The sequence below is a fragment of the Nicotiana tomentosiformis genome, chromosome 7 (assembly GCF_000390325.3).
Source record: "Nicotiana tomentosiformis chromosome 7, ASM39032v3, whole genome shotgun sequence".
Classification (NCBI taxonomy): Eukaryota; Viridiplantae; Streptophyta; class Magnoliopsida; order Solanales; family Solanaceae; genus Nicotiana; species Nicotiana tomentosiformis.
In genome coordinates, this window is record NC_090818.1 from 130464292 (window position 1) to 130485387 (window position 21096).

The window sequence follows — 21096 nt, forward strand, 5'->3', positions numbered from 1 at the left end:
TCTACTAGAGCAATCCAAAGCACCTATAAGTCAGACTACAACGAGCAAATTGAAGCAGTGGAGTAATCCATAAAGGCAAGTCAGAATATAAATATACCTCGATGTTAAGCTCATAGAAGAATATACCCCTCGCACATCTAATTTTTTTCCTCATTCTTGCCATGACTAAAGAGTAGAGTTACTAATAAAGCTTGGAATAAAATGTACATTTCCCCATCTTCTAGAGCAATCCGAAGCACCTATAAGTCAGACTACAACAAGCAAATTGAAACCGTGGAGTAATCCATAAAGGCAAGTCAGAATATAAATATGCCTCGATGTTAAGCTCATAGATGAATACACCCCTAAAGTTACCAATAAAACTTGCAATAAAATGTACATTTCCCCATATACTAGAGCAATCTGAAGCTCCTATAAATAAGCCTCAATGTTGAGCTCATAAAGGAATTCACCCCTCGCACATCTAATTTTTTACCGATAAGGAAAGAGTAGATTACCGATATGACTACAACAAGTAAATTGAAACAGTGGAGTAATCCATAAAGGCAAGTGAGAATATAAATATTCTTCGATGATAAGCTCATAGAGGAATAGACCCCTCGCATATCTAATTTTTTTTCCTCATTCTTGCCATGACAAAAGAGTACACTTACCAATAAAATGTACCACCCCCACCCCCCAACATCTACTGGACCAAACTGAAGCATCTTCGGTTAGATAATCCCAAAATATGGCAAAGATACACCATATAAGTAGGACTGTCATATAAATTGAAACCGAGGAGTAATCCAAAAAAGGGAAGTCAGAATATCAATAAGCTTCGATGTTAAACTCACAGAAAAATTCACCCCTCGCACATCTAATATTTTCATCACTCTTGCCACAACAAAGACTACAATTACTGCTTAAACTTGCAATATAAAGTACATCCCCTCTCCCAGATCTATTGGAGCAAACCGAAGTATCTTTGGTTCTACAATCCCACAATATGGCAATGATACACCCTATAAATCATAGTATGTCATGTAAATTGAAACAAAATAGTAATACAAACTGGCAAGTCAAAATATCAATAAGCCTCGATGTTAAGTTCATAAAGAATTTCACCCTCGCTCATTTAATTTTTTTCATCATTCTTGCCACAACCAAAGTGTAAAGTGATAAAAACATGCAATAAAATGCTATGCTATTTGAATCCTTCAAAAATTCCACTAAAGGTGTATTGCACGCTACAACACAACAAAATCAAGCAAAATGAAACATAATATAAAGAAAAACAAAAACTCAAGGAAGTGAGAATATGAATAAGCCTCGATGTTAAGCTCAAAGTGGAATTCACCTCTCGCACATCTAATTTTTTCATCATTCTTGCCATCACAAATAGTAGATTTACTAATAAATTTCAAGTAAAATGTACCCCATCCATCTACTGGATCAATCCAAAGTATCTTTCATTCTATAATATAACAATATCACGAATATACACCATATAAGTCACACTATGCCATATAAATTATAAGGGAGTGGGTAGTTCACAAAGGCAAGTCAGAATATCAATAAGCCTCGATGTTAAGCTCATAAAGGAATTCACCTATCGAACATCTAATTTTTTTCATCATTCTTGCCAAAACAAAAGGTAAATATACTAATAAAACTTGCAAAGTAATGTACACCCTACCTTAACTAGAGCCATTCAAAGTATCTTTGGTTCAATTATCCTATACAGGAAAGATAGAACCAAAAAAGGAGAAATGACCAAAAAATTATTAGGAAAGGTAAAAGGAGACTTCCTAAAGGAAAACCCTAAAGATAATCTCGAGCATATACCACACCCTTTATATGTACAAGTACATTAAAAAGGGTTGTGTGTATATTCGGTTAATGTAGCGCAACTATGACTCAAAACGCTTCCATGTATATAGTGGAAGGCGATCTTAAGGGCTGCGCAAAATATCAAAATTAATCTAGAATAAACAGTATATTCCTAAAGTGCTATTTCTCAAGAATTATACTTATAAAGGTACAATTTTTCCATCAAAGAACTTTGTATCACCAAATATTTACCAATTTTATAATAAAAGAACGAAACTTTAATAGTTTGTAGTTTAAAAAACAATTGGTAATATATCAATGCTAATACTTAATTTGCAATATAAGGTGCAAAATAATAACCCATTGTATTCATTTCAACAAGTGATGTGATTATGATTCCCGTCTATTGGAAACAATCTCTCTACTTTCCCATGGTAGGGGTAACACAGTGTACACACTATACTTCCCAAACACCACTTGTAGGATTATATTGGGTTTTTTGTTGTTTGTTGTTGTTATAAGGTGCAAAATAATACTGTACCATTCATCAAAATCAACTGCAGGAAAAATTACAGCTGACAAAGTTGAAGAATGGAAATAAATACTGGGAACTAATAACACCCTCTTTTGAACCTCACAAGCAGGAGATAAAATAATACATAGCTCCTCCTCAGCATATAAACATATAACTACATATAATTGAACAGTACAAAAACTAAAAACAACAATAAACAAAATTTATATCAAAGTCTCATAGTTATGAAATAAAGTTTAAAATTTACCAGTCATGATAATCAACTGCAATAGAAGAAAACACATTTGACTAAGTTGAGAATGGCAATATCTATAAGGGTACATATAACATCCCTTGTAGCATACAAATTGCTATGGGTTTTAAAAAACAACAGGCACCCAAAATGCAACAATTTAAGAAAAACAAAGGATAGAGAGCAAATTAGACAACATGAAATTAAGGTAACAGAGAAGAAGCTCACTTTGGTTTAGTAACAAATAAGAAGCTCACTTTCTAGCGATATTCGGCTATAAGAATTGTTAAAAATAGATTATTTATAAAATCGCCAGTTTTAGGGTTTTTGAAGAGCATTAATGGGCCAAAGCCCTATACTGATTCCTAGGCCTTACTACTAGTGAATGAAGTTAGTTGGGCCGAAAAGATTATTACAATAGGACCATAATGAAGTTTCATTTCTTGAGCCGACCAAGTTTTTTTTAAGGCAAAATACATAGTTTACCCATCGACATTGCATCCAAATTCCGGTTACACCGCTCTCCACCACGGACAACCTTTTACACATCATTTATTGCTTCACCAGATTTTCAAAGCATGTGTATTGTCACGCGCCAATGAAGTCATGACACGTGTCACTGACTAATAGTAAAAAGATAGCACATAAAATTACAATTATATCCATGTCTTCTTCATCCTGTCCACCATAACTGCCATCACCATGCTTTCAATTTCTGTTCGTGCTCTTTCAATTTTCACAACTGAAGCAGCGAGGCATTGACTAGTAATAATAAAGAGAAATGTGCATTTCTTAGCGAAGAAGATTAAGAATTTTATAATTTAATTATTTGTAAATTTACCCATTAACAAATTTAAGGAATATGCTTATCTGCAAAAGCTTGAGGTAAGCTTTAGTGGCTGGGGATTTTTTCAAAAAATCCACCATTTCAAAAACTTTAACTTAACCATGACAAAAGCTCAAGCTAAGCTTTTTAGAAAATAAAAGAATTTTCTGTGTACATACGCTTGAGCCAAGCTTTAATGGTTGGTGGAGCTACAAAGAGTTTAAATTGTTGAACTCTAATTATAATTTCTTAACAAAACAATCTACAAAAATAAAGACTAATGATCAACAAGAAGAGATATGAAAAATCTTGGTAGATCTATTTGAGACGAGTAGATCGGATAGAGAGAAGTGGGTTTAAGTGCTAGGGAGCAACTCTAGTAGTTTTGGTGGTTTTTAAGCATTGAAGAAGATGACCCTATTTATAATAAAAATAAAAATAAACTAAAATATTGACATTTGATAGAAAAATTCTCATGTTCACGCGTTTCATTTGATGGTAATGATACGCATTGACCACGGGGGCAAAGTGGTGTGTCTTAGACATACTTTATAAAGGTCGGGTGTGTAAAAGGTTGTCTGTGATGGAAAGGTGTGTAACAGGGATTCAGGTCCAAGGTCAATGGGGAAATATGCATTTTGCCTTTTTCAATGATGTCCAGATCAGTTCGCGCACACCTGAATTATTCTAGTAGTTATCTATATGTTTATTAAGATAGGAATCAAAAAAACTAATCACCTAATAGTAATTTTTTTACCGTATTGGGATTTGAACCCAGATTACCAAGGTTTGCTTTCATTGATCACTAAGTCACCTCCTTAGGTATCGCAAAAATCAAAATATTGTTTCTGTTTGTGATAAGCTAGCATCATCCATCCACACTGGTGTACTATACATTAGAGACGACACCAAGATTTGAACTTTATTGGTTCGAGATTCGACTCTTTTAAGTTACTGAATTTTAAATTAATAATTTGTATCTTTTTGGGAAATTAGGCACAGTTAAATGTTGGATATAGTTACTTCTGCTCGGAGAGAGAGAGAGAGAGAGAGAGAGAGAGAGAGAGAGAGAGAGAGAAGAGCACTTATGCTTGAAAAATGAATAAATCCTCCCATTAGAACTTCTATTGTTCGCTCACTCCATCTAAATGTAATGGCTGTCCTCTGTTTATATAGTTAGGGTTTTGGGGATGAGCTTTTCTTATATATTGGAGTGCCGCCCCTTGTTTTTCCTTTTGACTGCGAGTGCCACCTCTAGTTCTGATACGTATTCTCCTGCCCCTCTCATAAGAAGTTTTTGCCAAATCAAATGATTTAACCTTAATTAATTGAATATTAAGATTAACATACAATGTGTTATAGTTATGTTGCGTAGTCCAAATAAGAATTGACTTTATTTAAGGTAAAATCTTTATTAATTTAAACTTTTAATTATTAGAAGGTAGGTAAGGTGTTACGTACAGTACAATGGTTATATCATGGTTGCCTACATAAGCATTTTGATGCCAAAGATGAGTTGTCTGAAAACATGACCATATAGCTTCACTTTCTAAGTAAATAATTGAATAAACCAATATGTTGAAAAGGGCAAGATTGGCAAGTCATAATACATTAGCATCACTATTAGAGCTCATAGAGTCATCTGTGACTCTTGCACATATAGTAGTTTCATCATGCATGCCAATGACAACAAGAAATATAAATGATTTATAGAGTCAAACAAATAAAATTAAAGATTAACAAAGATATTTAATTCATGAAGGAACATTTTCTAGATTGGTACGATTATGTAGAAAACTTGAAAGTACTAACATTATCGTATAACAAGAAACACTTCATGCCCTATCAAATTATGCTATATAAATTAAAACGGAGAAGATAGTTCATAACGGCAAGTCATAATATCAATAAGCCTCAATGTTGAGCTTATAAAGGAATTCACCCCTCGCACATCTAATTTGTTTTCACCATCTTTGCCATAAGGAAAGAGTAGATTTACCGTTATGACTACAACAAGCAAATTGAAACAGTGGAGTAATCCATAAAGGCAAATCAAAATATAAATATGCCTCGATGTTAAGCTCATAGAGGAATACACCCTTCGCACATCTAATTTTTTTTCCCATTCTTGTTATGACAAACGAGCAGCCTTTCCAATTAAGCTTGGAATAAAATGCACATTTTCCCATCTACTAGAGCAATCTGAAGCACCTATAAGTCATACTACAAGAAGCAAATTGTAACAGTGGAGTAATCCATAGAGGCAAGTCAGAATATAAATATGCCTCGATGTTAAGCTCATAGAGGAATACACCCCTCGCAAATCTAATTTTTTTTCCTCATTCTTGTCATGACAAACGAGTAGCCTTACCAATTAAGCTTGGAATAAAATGTACATTTCCCCATCTACTAGAGCAATCTGAAGCACTTATAAGTCAGACACACTACAACAAGCAAATTGAAACGGTGGAATAATCCATAAAGGCAAGTGAGAATATAAATATGCCTCGATGTTAAGCTCATAGAGGAATACACCCCTCGCACATCTAATTTTTTTGTCCTCATTCTTGCCATGACAAAAGAGTACACTTACCAATTAAATGTACCGCCACCACCCCCAATATCTATTGGACCAAACTGAAGCATCTTTGGTTATATAATCCCAAAATACGGCAAAGATGCACCCTATAAGTAGGACTTTCATGTAAGTTGAAACTGAGGAGTAATCCAAAAAAGGGAAGTCAGAATATCAATAAGCTTCGATGTTAAACTCACAGATAAATTCACCCCTCACACATCTAATTTTTTCATCATTCTTGCCACAACAGAGACTACAATTACTGCTTAAAGTTGCAATATAAAGTACATCCCCTCTCTCAGATCTATTGGAGCAAACCGAAGTATCTTTGGTTCTACAATCCCACAATATGGCAATGATACACCCTAAAAATCATAGTATGTCATGTAAATTGAAACAAAACAGTAATACAAACTGGCAAGTCAACATATCAATAAGCCTCAATGTTAAGTTCATAAAGAATTTCACCCTCGCTCATCTATTTTTTTTCTTCATTCTTGCCATAACTAAAGAGTAAAGTGATAAAAACATGCAATAAAATGCTATGCTGTTTAAATCCTTCAAAAATTCCACTAAAGGTGTATTGCACGCTACAACACAACAAAAACCGAGCAAAATGAAACATAATTTAAAGAAAAACAAAAACTCAAGGAAGTGAGAATATGAATAAGCCTCGATGTTAAGCTCAAAGTGGAATTCACCTCTCGCACATCTAATTTTTTCATCATTCTTGCCATCACAAATAGTAGATTTACTAATAAATTTCAAGTAAAATGTACCCCATCCATCTACTGGATCAATCCAAAGTATCTTTCATTCTATAATATAACAATATCACGAATATACACCATATAAGTCACACTATGCCATATAAATTATAAGGGAGTGGGTAGTTCACAAAGGCAAGTCAGAATATCAATAAGCCTCGATGTTAAGCTCATAAAGGAATTCACCTATCGCACATCTAATTTTTTTCATCATTCTTGCCAAAACAAAAGGTAAATATACTAATAAAACTTGCAAAGTAATGTACACCCAACCTTAACTAGAGCCATTCAAAGTATCTTTGGTTCAATTATTCTATATAGGAAAGATAGAACCAAAAAAGGGGAAATGACCAAAAAATTATTAGGAAAGGTAAAAGGAGACTTCCTAAAGGAAAACCCTAAAGATAATCTCCAACATATACCACACCCTTTATATGTACAAGTACATTAAAAAGGGTTGTGTGTATATACGGTTAATGTAGCGCAACTATGACTCAAAACGCTTCCATGTATATAGTGGAAGGCGATCTTAAGGGCTGCGCAAAATATCAAAATTAATCTAGAATAAACAGTATATTACTAAAGTGTTATTTCTCAAAAATTATACTTATAAAGGTACAATTTTTCCATCAAAGAACTTTGTATCACCAAATGTTTACCAATTTTATAATAAAAGAACGAAACTTTAACAGTTTTTAGTTTAAAAAACAATTGGTAATATATCAATACTAATACTTAATTTGCAATATAAGGTGCAAAATAATAACCCATTGTTTCCTTTTCAACAAGTGATGTGGTTAAGATTCCCGTCTAATGGAAACAATCTCTCTACCTTCCCATGGTAGGGGTAACACAGTGTACACGCTATCCTCCCCAAATACCACTTGTAGGATTATATTGGGTTTTTTGTTGTTTGTTGTTGTTATAAGGTGCAAAAATATTACTGTACCATTCATGAAAATCAACTGCAGGAAAAATTACAGTTGACAAAGTTGAAGAATGAAAATAAATACTGGGAACTAATAACACCCTCTTTTGCACCTCTCAAGCAGGAGATAAAATAATACATAGCTCCTCCTCAGCATATAAACATTTAACTACATACAATTGAATGGTAGAAAAACTAAAAACAACAATAAACATAATTTATATCAAACTCTCATAGTTATGAAATAAAGTTTAAAATTTACCAATCATGATAATCAACTGCAACAGAAGAAAACACAGTTGACTAAGTTGAGAATGACAATATCTATAAGGGTACATATAACATCCCCTATAGGATACAAATTGCTATGGTTTTTTTTTAAAAAAAAAAGGCACCCAAAATGCAACAATTTAAGAAAAACAAAGGATAGAGAGCAAATTAGACAGCATGAAATTAAGGCAACAGAGAAGAAGCTCACTTTGGTTTAGTAACAAATAAGAAGCTCACTTTCTAGCGATATTCGGCTATAAGAATTGTTAAAAATAGATTATTTATAGAATCGTTAGTTTTAGGGTTTTTGAAGAGCATCAATGGGCCAAAACCATATACTGATTCCTAGGCCTTACTACTGGTGAATGAAGTTAGTTGGGCCGAAAAGATTTTTACAATAGGCCCATAATGAAGTTTCATTTCTTGAGCAAGCCAAAGTTTTTTAAGGCAAAATACATAGTTAACCCATCGACATTGCATCCAAATTCCGGTTACACTGCTCTCCACCACGAGCAACCTTTTACACACCATTTGTTTCTTCACCATATTTTCAAAGCATGTGTATTGTCACGCGCCAATGAAGTCGTGCCACGTGTCACTGAATAATAATAAAAAGATAACACATAAAATTACACTTATATCCATGCCTTCTTCATCATGTCCACCGTAACTGCTATCACCATGCTTTCAATTTCCACAACTGAAGCAGCGAGGTAGTGACTAGTAATAATAAAGAGGAATGTGCATTTCTTAGCGAAGAAGATTAAGAATTTTACAATTTAATTATTTGTAAATTTACCCATTTTAACATAACCATGACAAAAGCTCAAGCTAAGCTTTCTAGAAAAGAAAAGAATTTCCTATGTACATACGCTTGAGCCAAGCTTTAATGGTTGGTGGAGCTACAAAGAGTTTAAAATGTTGAACTCTAATTATAATTTCTTAACAAAAAGATCTACAAAACTAAAGACTAATGATCAATAAAAAGAGATATGAGAAATATTGGTAGATCTATTTGAGAAGAGTAAATCGGGTAGAGAGAAGTGGGTCTCAGTGTTAGGGAGCAGCTACGGTAGTTTTGGTGATTTTTAAACATGGAATAAGATGAACCTATTTAAAATTAAAATAAAAATAAACTAAAAAATTGACATTTGATACAAAAATTCTCATGTTCACGTGCTTCATTTGATGGTAATGATACGCACTAACCACGTGAGCAAAGTGATGTGTCTTAGACATACTTTATAAAGGTTGGGTGTGTAAAAGGTTGTTTGTGATGGAGAGGTGTGTAACAGGAATTCAGGTGCAAGGTCAATGGGTAAAGTATATATTTTGCCTTTTTTCGATGATGTCCAGATCAGCTTGCGCACACCTGAATTATTCGAGTAGTTATCTATATGCTCATTAAGATAGGAATCAAAAAACTAATCACCTACTAGTAATTTTTTTTACCGTATTGGGATTTGAACATCGATTACCAAGGTTTGATTTCATTGATCACTAAGTCACCTCCTTAGGTATCGCAAAAATCAAAAGATTGTTTCAGTTTGTGATAAGCTAGCATCATCCATCCACACCAGTGTACTATACATTAGAGACGACACCAAGATTTGAACTTTATTGATTCGAGATTCTACTCTTTAAATTACTAAATTTTAAATTAATAATTTATAACTTTTTGGGAAATTAGTCACAGTCAAATGTTGGATATCGTTACTTTTGCTCGGAGAGAGAGAGAAGAGCACTTATGCTTGAAAAATGAATAAATCTTCCCATTAGAACTTCTATTGTTAGCTCACTCCATCTAAATGTAATTGCTAAATTTATGTATTTGGTGTACGAACTAGCTCACACACACCTCAAATATTCTAACGAGTATGTACTTTCTTATACAAATGAAAGAAATGACCTAACACCTCAACCATACCATTGAGTATGTCTTTATCTTCCACCAACACAAATATAAGCTAACTCTATCGACCCAAGATTAGACCGATGAAAAAAATCACCAACCCTCTACAAGAATTTGAATTTCAATGCCCAACAATTGCACCTACTTCATTAACACCCTTTCGTGCTAGTTTGCTCTTCTTACATCCTTCTTCACTTACTCTCTCCTTAATTTAGGGACAGAAATGGAAAGAAAACTGAATTGATAATGGATTGAAAGAGAACAGAGGATGTTCCCCTTTGCTCATATTGACTGTGACATGCTGATGATGATGCATCAAACAGTGTCACGGCACTTATCAGGACAGCCGTATAGACACATTTAGATTGGATAAAATTAAGCCTTAACCAACACATTAAGAAATGTCTACATATTTTTGACCATTCAACCTACTAATATCAACGAAGCCAAATTCAAGAAAATTTCATTATCTCGCAAAGCTGGCCAGCTCAAAATGAGTGTGGTCTGAAACAAAAAGTCTCAGGTACAGAGTATTTAAATATAAATTGTAAATAGAAATTGAAAGGAGCATCCTCAACAACAAAATCCTCCAAGTTGCAGTATGCTGCAGAAACGAACAGTCTTCAAAGCCTCCTTCCTCTTCTACCACCCTTTCTGCGAGTGCTGTCTGTGGGAATTGGAGTCACATCCTCTGCACAGAAAAAATAAAGTGCAAATTATGCAAAATGAGTTTTTCATAACATAGCAATGATACAACAAAAATGAGTAAAATGTGATTTATTACAATCCAAGGAAACAGTTGCATTAACAATCTATGTTGCTGCACCCGCGGCGGATCCTCCAAAATGCACTACTTTTAGAGGATCCAACAAGACCTTGCAACAATTTTTTGAAGAGTCTAAGCTTCATAGCTAGCATGCGACATGTAATAATACAACGTAGTTAAGTGGAGACAGACTGAAATTCCAGGATACACAAGATCAGGAAGCAATGACCACTATAGTTTACAACAATAGTAATGCACACAGACAATTACTAGAGCACAATAATCAAAGATTATAACAAATATCGTACCTATACGTCCAATTTTCATGCCAGATCGAGCCAAAGCCCTAAGAGCAGACTGGGCACCAGGACCAGGAGTCTTAGTCTTGTTGCCTCCAGTTGCCCGAAGCTTAATGTGAAGAGCATTAATTCCAAGTTCCTGTTGATAAAAAATTAGTGAATAATGCCATTAAATTATAAACATTATACTAAATGGACGAAAGATGGAAGAATGCAAGAGCTTCAGTCATCAATTAACTTAGCATTGCCATACTTGGACTCTAAATAAATTCCATAGCCAACAGGGAATACCATATACAAAACTTCTTACCACCTTTTAAAAACCTTAAGGCTTAAACGAATCGAAAGTAAGCATCTTTTACGTAGACCAAGCATCATCAACCATTATATAATTGTCAATGGTAAAAGTGTATGGAAATTGAAGATGCACATCACATCAATTCAGATGGGGATCTTCTCCTAGGACACACGTATAATTCACACAAAGAGGGCTCTAAACCATCTTTCCCCTGAAGAGGGGAGAGAGAAGGCGAAGTGGGAGGCCATCTTGTATATTATACTATCATTGTTTGGTTAGCTGGCGGAACCAAGTCATGAGCTGTAGGACACGTTCAGGAAAATCTTCGACTAGAATGGAGGCAATCAGAAGCTCCAAAAAGGTCTCAAGATTCTTACTGCTAGAAAAACTATCTGCTTAATTTGACACACATTTTATTGGTCATGCAGCAGCAAAAGAAACACCACCCCTTGCACATCTCCAGGCTCAGTGAAATCAGATACAACAACTCCAATTCATGACCTTGTTTAAATAGAAGCCAACATTCAATCTAGGTACATAAGTCTATACCATCCTGGCAAAAAGTCCTCATTTCTTCTTTCATGAAAATTGGTGCGTAATGCAGTTTCCCAGATGAAGATATGAACTACACACCTAGATATCTGATGTGTTTAATGGCTCAGTAGAATTTAAGATATAATACATAATCAAAAACTACACAGCACACTACCTTGCATCGCTGTGACACATCCTGAGCTGCAAGCATGGCAGCATATGGAGAAGATTCATCTCTATCAGCCTTCACCTTCATTCCACCTGCAACCATGGTGTATAATAAATTGAGATGCAAACGACAATGTATATGTAGCTTGAAGCGAAAAGCAAGAAGTAAAGAGCACTTGAAGTGAAGCACACAATTTACGAAAAAGTTGTCAGACAAACATGATTTTAATAATATACTAATCAAAGTACATTTGACATAGCTTCTTATAGCATCCAAGAATGCAATAATGCCAATATTGATCCAAATTCCCTATGTTAAGATCGAAGAAAGACCATTTTTCGATGGCGTCATTGAGTGAAGCACACGCTTCTTCGAAATAAGCAATGTCTTTTAGTAAAACTGGCTATAAGTAACCTCAAATTTTCAGTTCCCTTCACCTAAAACCATTTCGTTTGACAAATTAAAGGATGCCTAGCACTAGAGATTCTAGATATTCTATAGCTATAAAAATCTCAAACCTACACCTACAGTGAAGAAATTTAAAAAAATTAAATACATAGGGCAAAAACAAGAGGATGCTAGATGCTGAACAAAATCAACTAGGTCCATCCATATAGCTATTAAACAATGAAATCAACAACTTTAAATGATAAACCTAACAACAAAAAATGTAAATAATAGCATCAGCAACTACTAGAAACAAATGTCACACTAAAGCATACCAGTAATGCGAACCATAGTTTCTCTTCCAGACAAATCAGTCACGTGCTGCATTTTTGAACAACATGCAAATTAAAATTCAGCGCACACACTAAAATCATAAATTCAATTTCTATAATCTCATAAGAAGCGTCACAAACAACTCACAATAAAAGTATCGTTGAAAGAGGCAAAAATGTGAGCAACACCGAACACCAATTCACCCTCCCTCGTTGCTGGTCCAAGTGTTACGGTCTCTTCCTTTGGCTCCCTAGTCTTTCTCCTCGACTACACAACCAAATTAAAACAAAAATTTATTGATGATTATATTTTTGCATAATAAATCAAGCTAATAATAATCGAAAATGGAGAAAAACAGTACCATGGCTTCGGCTGGGATTGGTAGTGAGAAGCTCAAGAGATACTGAATAGCTAGCGAATAACCTTACTTTGAGGTGGAAGCTGATGAAATGGCTGTCCTCTGTTTATATAGTTAGGGTTTGGGGATGAGCTTTTCTGATATATTGGAGTGCCGCCCCTTGTTTTTCCTTTTGACTGTGAGTGCCCCCTCTAGTACTGATACGTGTACTCCTGCCCCTCTCATAAGAAGTTTTTGCCAAATCAAATGATTTAACCTTAATTAATTAGTAGTAATTAAGGTGAGAGTACATGCTACATACTTCCCTCCATTTCAATTTGCGGGGATTTTCTTAGATTACATTGGTCAAATTAACTAATTTTCAGTTTGAATTAGGACATACAATTTTTAGAATTTTTGAAATAAAATTTACATATTTAAAAACTACATAAAAAGTATTATAAGTCACAAAATGCAAAAATATTTAAAAATTGCTTGCAAAAAAAGATATATGTTTGTATAGGGTAAAATATGATATGACATGTGGTTGTCTAAGAGGAGAACACGTGGAACCCAAGATGAGGATGGCCGAAGACCGGACGCAGTCGTTCCGCTTATCATCGGAAATGATAACGTTTATAAAGGTGCATTAAATGATGTGTGCCCGGTAGCATTTACGAGGAAATATTCTGCAGCACTAAGAGTGATGGTCTGTTACAAAGAGTTTGACATTTATGTTCAACGTAACATCTTCATCAACGACCCTCATAATTAACATTAAAGGAGGGCATGATCCTACGACCTCCTTCTCTAGACATAGCCATAAATAATAAGCTCAATTATCATTGTAAGGGACACAAATTATCTGGCAAAACTTACACTCTATTCTATACAAAGCTTTATACAATTTTACTTTCTTGCTTTTTGATCTCATCATCGTTGTGCCTGGGAACACTGTTCACGGAATCATCATCTTTGCTATTTTATTTACATTCTAAGGCTAAATATTATGTATTTCTTCAATTATTGCATTATTTCGGGATCAAATTAGTTCACTTGTCTAGAAACTACGTATAAATTTAACTGTACCGTTTTACGGGTAAACAGTTTGGCGCCCATCGTGGGGCCTAGACAGTCATGCAATTAAATTGATCATTGCATTTTTTACTAACGTGTTTTGATTGCTTTGTCTTAGAAAAAAATCACTAAAAATGACAGATAACACTGCTAATGACACACGCAATCCTAAAATTCGAGTGGATCATGATAATCGGCTTAATGTATGCATATTTTGATGTATATTGCCTCACATTGTGCTCATATCCCACAAATTTCGGATGTATAATATAATAATTTGTGCTAATTTGTGGTATTTCTATGTGTAGAAATCATTCACATGTGATTTTGGGACGAAAGTGTGCGAATTGGAGCAAAAATGGGAAGAAAAGGCGAAATGGACCAGTTGAGCACCACAGGTAGCGTGGGGCGCTACCTGTGGCACACAAAACAGAATGCTGAAAAGTTGAGCGCCACGGCCAGCGCCCCACACTGCCCTAAACGCTCAAGACGTGAACGTTGTCGCGTCCCCCTTTTTCTCGCAAAATCGTGTTTCGACATTGACAACTCTTTTAAAAAGGGAGGAAGGGTTATTAAAAGAGAGTCACCACCTAATAGATTAAGGTGCGTTAGGTCACCTATTGTAAATGACTCGGGTTTACTAGTTTGCGTCACCAAAGATCGGGTAAGGGCTCATATTACTTCGAGTAGAAGGTGTTAGGCACGAGAGAAGAATGATCAGAACAGTTCAAAGAAGACTAGGGACCAAATCCTAGTGTGTCAGAGTTCACGGGGGTCTCATATGAACCCTGAGCAGTGCTCACACTAGGGAGGCCAAGGGACAAAACCTAAATTGCTTTGGCTTTTAGCCAGCAAAGAGTGAGAATTCAGGAGAGTAGGATGGGATTAGGGGGTACAGAATCACACATAGAACACAAACAAATAGCAACACATTTGAACCTAAGCAGACTTAATCCAGTTTTTAGAAGTTAACACAGTCACGTGCTAATAAGACCTGTTCATAAACATGTTCACAGTGATAACAAAGACTGCAGATCAGACTAAGTCACAGAAAGAAAGCCCATTGATTAACAGTAGGTCAGGAACACACTAATTAGTATTAGGAACTGATTAAATAATTTAGCAGAGGTATCATAGTATAGTGAGCACAGAACCAAACAAGTCACATGGTGACATATCCAATAAACAAACTGATGAATCTGTTAAGGCACACATAACTAAACAGTCCTTAGGAAAGGTATAAAGGCATTTAAGGCTAAAGAATAACCCTAAATTACACAGAGTTAGGCAGATTCAAACTAAGTTCAACATGTCTTAAATACAGGTAATGGCATTTGGGGTAACATGGTTTGATAATAGTAACACATTAAGCATGTAATCATAATGGAATAGCAAAGGATTAAATAAACTCACCAGTTAAGATGAAACAGGAAAAAGGAATCCAACAGTGTAACAATTGTTACCAACAGAAGCAAAACAGTTGAGGATTTCTGGCCTTGGCTTCCAGCCGGCCAGGATTCAAAAGCACATAGAAGTATTGCTAGGAGTGAAAGAACTTGAGTCCTAAACTTTATTTCAAAGGGGAGTGGGTAGGGGTTCGAATAATCTTCTAGCATTAAAGAATTTCTCACTTAAATACTGAGGTCAGTGTTTAAATCAGTAGGGTTGAACCCTAAGTTTTAGGTGAAAAAATGCACAAAACCAGTAGGAAATAAGGTAAAGAATCACATTAGACAGACAAAAGATCATTGTAAAAGGAATACTCAATCGAGCGAGATTTGATTCATGTAAAAAGGGTTGGAAACCCTAAATTAGGTAAATCCCGAAATTAGCAGAGAATAATGGCAAAGAATAATGTATTAACACATACAAATGAACGTAGATAGGGATTATTCAAAAGAGAAATGAATTTGAACCAGATTAGCTTGAGTAAAAAGGGACTGAAACCCTAATTTTGGGTAAAAACACAAAATCAGCAAGAATAAAGGAAAAGAACACATATTAGCACAAAATAAACATATATAGGATCTTAAAAATGAAACTTATAATCAAACCAGATTTGATTCAAGTAAAAGGGGTTTGAAACCCTAAATTAGGTAAGTCAAAAAATCGGCAAAAATGAACACACCTATAAGTAATAGAGCAAATATAGACGATGAAATGTTAATAAAAAACAAAGTTTGAACCAGATTTGGTTCAAATCAAAGAAGATCCGAAACCCTAACCTTTAGGGCTTAGTGCGAATCAAGAGAGATATGAGAGAATCATCACAAATAACGTACTTGGACTCAAGATTCGTCCGGATTCAAAAGATAAACACAGATTTGGACGGAATCAAATCGGGGTACTTGCCATATTTAGTCAAGTACCTAAGTTATTCCGAAATGTAACACCAAATAAGGGAAGAACCCTAAAATGGTAAGGGAATAGGGTAAGAATCCCATTAGGACCGGAATTTAGGTGAGGCGGAGGCGTTAGGGTTCAACATGGGAGGGGAAATGAGGGCGGCGATTTTTAGAAAAGTGAGGATTAGGGTAGAGAGGAGGGATATAAGGGATGAAGGTCGTTAGTTGTGGGCCATTGATCATTTTTGATCAACGATCAGGATTTAGGCGTACTGGGGTTTAATGAATGGTTAAGGGTAATTAAGCTAGGGGTATTGGGTTGGTTTCGATATTGACAACTCTTTTTAAAAGGGAGGAGGGTTATTAAAAGAGAGTCGCCACCTAACAGATTAAGGTGCGTTAGGGCACCTATTGCAAATGACTCGGGTTTACTAGTTTGCGTCACCAAAGATCGGGTAAGGGCTCAAATTACCTCGAGTAGAAGGTGTTAGGCACTAGAGAAGAATGATCAGAACAGTTCAAAGAAGACTAGGGACCAAATCCTAGTGTGTCAGAGTTCACGAGGGTCTCATATGAACCCTGAGCAGTGCTCACACTAGGGAGGCCAAGGGACAAAATCTAAATTGCTTTGGCTTTTAGCCAGCAAAGAGTGAGAATTCAGGAGAGTAGGATGGGATTAGGGGGTACAGAATCACACATAGAAAACAAACAAATAGCAACACATTTGAACCTAGGCAGACTTAATACAGTTTTTAGAAGTTAAACACAGTCGCATGCTAATAAGACCAGCTCATAAACATGTTCACAGTGATAACAAAGACTGCAGATCAGACTAAGTCACAGAAAGAAAGCCCATTGATTAACAGTAGGTTAGGAACACACTAATTAGTATTAGGAACTGATTAAATAATTTAACAGAGGTATCATAGCATAGTGAGCACAGAACTAAACAAGTCACATGGTGACATGTTCAATAAACAAACTGATGAATCTGTTAAGGCACACATAACTAAACAGTCCTTAGGAAAGGTATAAAGGCATTTAAGACTAAAGAATAGCCCTAAATTACACAGAGTTAGGCAGATTCAAACTAAGTTCAACATGTCTTAAATACAGGTAATAGCATTTGGGGTAACATGGTTTGATAACAGTAACACATTAAGCATGTAATCATAATGGAATAGCAAAGGATTCAATAAACTCACCAGTTAAGATGAAATAGGAAAAATGAATCCAACAGTGTAACAATTGTTACCAACAGAAGCAAAACAGTAGAGGATTTCTGGCCTTGGCTTCGAGCCGGCCAGGAATCAAAAGCACATAGTAGTATTGCTAGGAGTGAAAGAACTTGAGTCCTAAACTTAATTTCAAATGGGAGTGGGGAGGGGTTCGAATAATGTTCTAGCATTAAAGAATTCCTCACTTAAATACTGAGGTCAGTGTTTAAATCGGTAGGGTTGAACCCTAAGTTTTAGGTGAAAAAATGCACAAAACCAGTAGGAAATAAGGTAAAGAATCACATGAGACAAACAAGAGATCATTGTAAAAGGAATACTCAATCGAGCGAGATTTGATTCAAGTAAAAAGGGCTGGAAACCCTAAATTAGGTAAACCCCGAAATTAGCAGAGAATAATGGCAAAGAATCATGTATTAACACATACAAATGAACGTAGACAAGGATTATTCAAAAGAGACATGAATTTGAACCAGATTAGTTTGAGTAAAAAGGGACTGAAACCCTAATTTTGGGTAAAACACAAAATCAGCAAGAATAAAGGAAAAGAACACATATTAGCACAAAATAAACATATATAGGAACTTAAAAAGGAAACTTATAATCGAACCAAATTTGATTCAAGTAAAAGGGGTTTGAAACCCTAAATTATGTAAGTTAAAAAATCGGCAAAAATCAACAGACCTATAAGTAATAGAGCAAATATAGACGAAGAAATGTTAAGAAAAAACAGAGTTTGAACCAGATTTGGTTCAAATCAAAGAAGAACCGAAACCCTAACCTTTAGGGCTTAGTTTTCATCAGGAGAGATATGAGAGAATCATCACAAATAACGTACTTGGACTCGAGATTCGTCCGGATTCAAAAGATAAACACAGATTTGGACGGAATCAAATCGGGGTACTTGCCATATTTAGTCAAGTACGTAAGTTATTCCGGAATCTAACACCAAATAAGGGAAGAACCCTAAAATGGTAAAGGAATAGGTTAAGAATCCCATTAGGACCGGGATTTGGGTGAGGCGGAGGCGTCAGGGTTCAACAGGGGAGGGGAAATGAGGGCGGCGATTTTTAGAAAAGTGAGGATTAGGGTAGGGAGGAGGGATATAAGGGATGAAGGTCATTAGTTATGGGACGTTGATCATTCTTGATCAACGGCTAGGATTAGGCATACTGGGGTTGGGTTTAATGAATGGGTAAGGGTAATTAAGCTAGGGGTATTGGGTTGGTTTCGACATTGATAACTCTTTTTAAAAGGGAGGAGGGGTTATTAAAAGAGAGTCGCCACCTAACAGATTAAGGTGCGTTAGGGCACCTATTGCAAATGACTCGGGTTTACTAGTTTGCGTCACCAAAGATCGGGTAAGGGCTCAAATTACCTCGAGTAGAAGGTGTTAGGCACTAGAGAAGAATGATCAGAATAGTTCAAAGAAGACTAGGGACCAAATCCTAGTGTGTCAGAGTTCACGAGGGTCTCATATGAACCCTGAGCAGTGCTCACACTAGGGAGGCCAAGGGACAAAATCTAAATTGCTTTGGCTTTTAGCCAGCAAAGAGTGAGAATTCAGGAGAGTAGGATGGGATTAGGGGGTACAGAATCACACATAGAACACAAACAAATAGCAACACATTTGAACCTAGGCAGACTTAATCCAGTTTTTAGAAGTTAACACAGTCACATGCTAATAAGACCAGTTCATAAACATGTTCACAGTGATAACAAAGACTGCAGATCAGACTAAGTCACAGAAAGAAAGCCCATTGATTAACAGTAGGCCAGGAACACACTAATTAGTATTAGGAACTGATTAAATAATTTAACAGAGGTATCATAGCATAGTGAGCACAGAACTAAACAAGTCACATGGTGACATGTTCAATAAACAAACTGATGAATCTGTTAAGGCACACATAACTAAACAGTCCTTAGGAAAGGTATAAAGGCATTTAAGACTAAAGAATAGCCCTAAATTACACAGAGTTAGGTAGATTCAAACTAAGTTCAACATGTCTTAAATACGGGTACTAGCATTTGGGGTAACATGATTTGATAACAGTAACACATTAAGCATGTAATCATAATGGAATAGCAAAGGATTCAATAAACTCACCAGTTAAGATGAATCAGGAAAAAGGGATTCAACAGTGTAACAATTGTTACCAACAGAAGCAAAATAGTAGAGGATTTCTGGCCTTGGCTTCGAGCCGGCCAGGAATCAAAAGCACATAGTAGTATTGCTAGGAGTGAAAGAACTTGAGTCCTAAACTTAATTTCAAATGGGCGTGGGGAGGGGTTCGAATAATGTTCTAGCATTAAAGAATTCCTCACTTAAATACTGAGGTCAGTGTTTAAATCGGTAGGGTTGAACCCTAAGTTTTAGGTGAAAAAATGCACAAAACCCGTAGGAAATAAGGTAAAGAATCACATGAGACAAACAAGAGATCATTGTAAAAGGAATACTCAATCGAGCGAGATTTGATTCAAGTAAAAAGGGCTGGAAACCCTAAATTAGGTAAACCCCGAAATTAGCAGAGAATAATGGCAAAGAATCATGTATTAACACATACAAATGAACGTAGACAGAGATTATTCAAAAGAGACATGAATTTGAACCAGATTAGTTTGAGTAAAAAGGGACTGAAACCCTAATTTTAGGTAAAACACAAAATCAGCAAGAATAAAGGAAAAGAACACATATTAGCACAAAATAAACATATATAGGAACTTAAAAAGGAAACTTATAATCGAACCAAATTTGATTCAAGTAAAAGGGGTTTGAAACCCTAAATTATGTAAGTCAAAAAATCGGCAAAAATCAACAGACCTATAAGTAATAGAGCAAATATAGACGAAGAAATGTTAAGAAAAAATAGAGTTTGAACGAGATTTGGTTCAAATCAAAGAAGATCCGAAACCCTAACCTTTAGGGCTTAGTTTGAATCAGGAGAGATATGAGAGAATCATCACAAATAACGTACTTGGACTCGAGATTCGTCCGGATTCAAAAGATAAACACAGATTTGGACGGAATCAAATCGGGGTACTTGCCATATTTAGTCAAGTACGTAAGTTATTCCGGAATCTAACACCAAATAAGGGAAGAACCCTAAAATGGTAAAGGAATAGGGTAAGAATCCCATTAGGACCGGGATTTGGGTGAGGCGGAGGCATCAGGGTTCAACAGGGGAGGGAAATTGAGGGCGGCGATTTTTAGAAAAGTGAGGATTAGGGTAGAGAGGAGGGATATAAGGGATGAAGGTCATTAGTTATGGGCCGTTGATCATTCTTGATCAACGGCTAGGATTAGGCGTACTGGGGTTGGGTTTAATGAATGGTTAAGGGTAATTAAGCTAGGGGTATTGGGTTGGTTTCGACATTGACAACTCTTTTTAAAAGGGAGGAGGGGTTATTAAAAGAGAGTCGCCACCTAACAGATTAAGGTGCGTTAGGGCACCT

At 35.6% G+C, this 21096-nt stretch overlaps 1 protein-coding gene and 10 non-coding genes across 11 annotated transcripts; all 11 read right to left on the minus strand.

Annotated features, from left to right (window-relative positions):
* Nucleotides 1–70: 70 nt before the first annotated feature.
* Nucleotides 71–165, minus strand: LOC117274588 (small nucleolar RNA Z266). Its single transcript, XR_004504715.1, has one exon. It is a non-coding gene; the product is annotated as a small nucleolar RNA Z266 (small nucleolar RNA).
* Nucleotides 166–1051: 886 nt separating this feature from the next.
* On the minus strand, nucleotides 1052–1145 carry LOC117274580 (small nucleolar RNA Z266). The gene has a single exon (XR_004504707.1). It is a non-coding gene; the product is annotated as a small nucleolar RNA Z266 (small nucleolar RNA).
* A 139-nt stretch (nucleotides 1146–1284) lies between these two features.
* Nucleotides 1285–1377, minus strand: LOC117274584 (small nucleolar RNA Z266). Its single transcript, XR_004504711.1, has one exon. It is a non-coding gene; the product is annotated as a small nucleolar RNA Z266 (small nucleolar RNA).
* Nucleotides 1378–1535: 158 nt separating this feature from the next.
* LOC117274579 (small nucleolar RNA Z266) lies at nucleotides 1536–1630 on the minus strand. Its single transcript, XR_004504706.2, has one exon. It is a non-coding gene; the product is annotated as a small nucleolar RNA Z266 (small nucleolar RNA).
* A 3661-nt stretch (nucleotides 1631–5291) lies between these two features.
* On the minus strand, nucleotides 5292–5387 carry LOC117274583 (small nucleolar RNA Z266). Its single transcript, XR_004504710.1, has one exon. It is a non-coding gene; the product is annotated as a small nucleolar RNA Z266 (small nucleolar RNA).
* Nucleotides 5388–5884: 497 nt separating this feature from the next.
* Nucleotides 5885–5981, minus strand: LOC117274590 (small nucleolar RNA Z266). Its single transcript, XR_004504717.1, has one exon. It is a non-coding gene; the product is annotated as a small nucleolar RNA Z266 (small nucleolar RNA).
* A 155-nt stretch (nucleotides 5982–6136) lies between these two features.
* LOC117274582 (small nucleolar RNA Z266) lies at nucleotides 6137–6230 on the minus strand. The gene has a single exon (XR_004504709.1). It is a non-coding gene; the product is annotated as a small nucleolar RNA Z266 (small nucleolar RNA).
* Nucleotides 6231–6395: 165 nt separating this feature from the next.
* On the minus strand, nucleotides 6396–6489 carry LOC117274581 (small nucleolar RNA Z266). Its single transcript, XR_004504708.1, has one exon. It is a non-coding gene; the product is annotated as a small nucleolar RNA Z266 (small nucleolar RNA).
* Nucleotides 6490–6629: 140 nt separating this feature from the next.
* On the minus strand, nucleotides 6630–6722 carry LOC117274586 (small nucleolar RNA Z266). The gene has a single exon (XR_004504713.1). It is a non-coding gene; the product is annotated as a small nucleolar RNA Z266 (small nucleolar RNA).
* Nucleotides 6723–6880: 158 nt separating this feature from the next.
* On the minus strand, nucleotides 6881–6975 carry LOC117274587 (small nucleolar RNA Z266). The gene has a single exon (XR_004504714.1). It is a non-coding gene; the product is annotated as a small nucleolar RNA Z266 (small nucleolar RNA).
* Nucleotides 6976–10311: 3336 nt separating this feature from the next.
* LOC104087963 (small ribosomal subunit protein uS11y) lies at nucleotides 10312–13200 on the minus strand. Its single transcript, XM_009592560.4, has 6 exons — nucleotides 13008–13200; nucleotides 12794–12913; nucleotides 12649–12694; nucleotides 11933–12018; nucleotides 10935–11064; nucleotides 10312–10551 (listed from the first exon to the last, which is right to left on the minus strand). The coding sequence occupies exons 1-6, from the start codon at nucleotides 13008–13010 to the stop codon at nucleotides 10484–10486; spliced, it is 453 nt and encodes a 150-aa protein (XP_009590855.1). The 5' UTR covers nucleotides 13011–13200; the 3' UTR covers nucleotides 10312–10483.
* Between the last annotated feature and the right edge of the window lie 7896 nt (nucleotides 13201–21096).

What these genes read in the sequence shown, in the direction of transcription:
- LOC104087963 (XM_009592560.4), bottom strand. An exon ending in CTTTCAACGATACTTTTATT is followed by an intron (nt 12,695 to 12,793) that starts GTGAGTTGTTTG and finishes TCAAAAATGCAG; the next exon opens with CACGTGACTGATTTGTCTGG. An exon ending in ATGTGTCACAGCGATGCAAG is followed by an intron (nt 11,065 to 11,932) that starts GTAGTGTGCTGT and finishes TTTTATCAACAG; the next exon opens with GAACTTGGAATTAATGCTCT.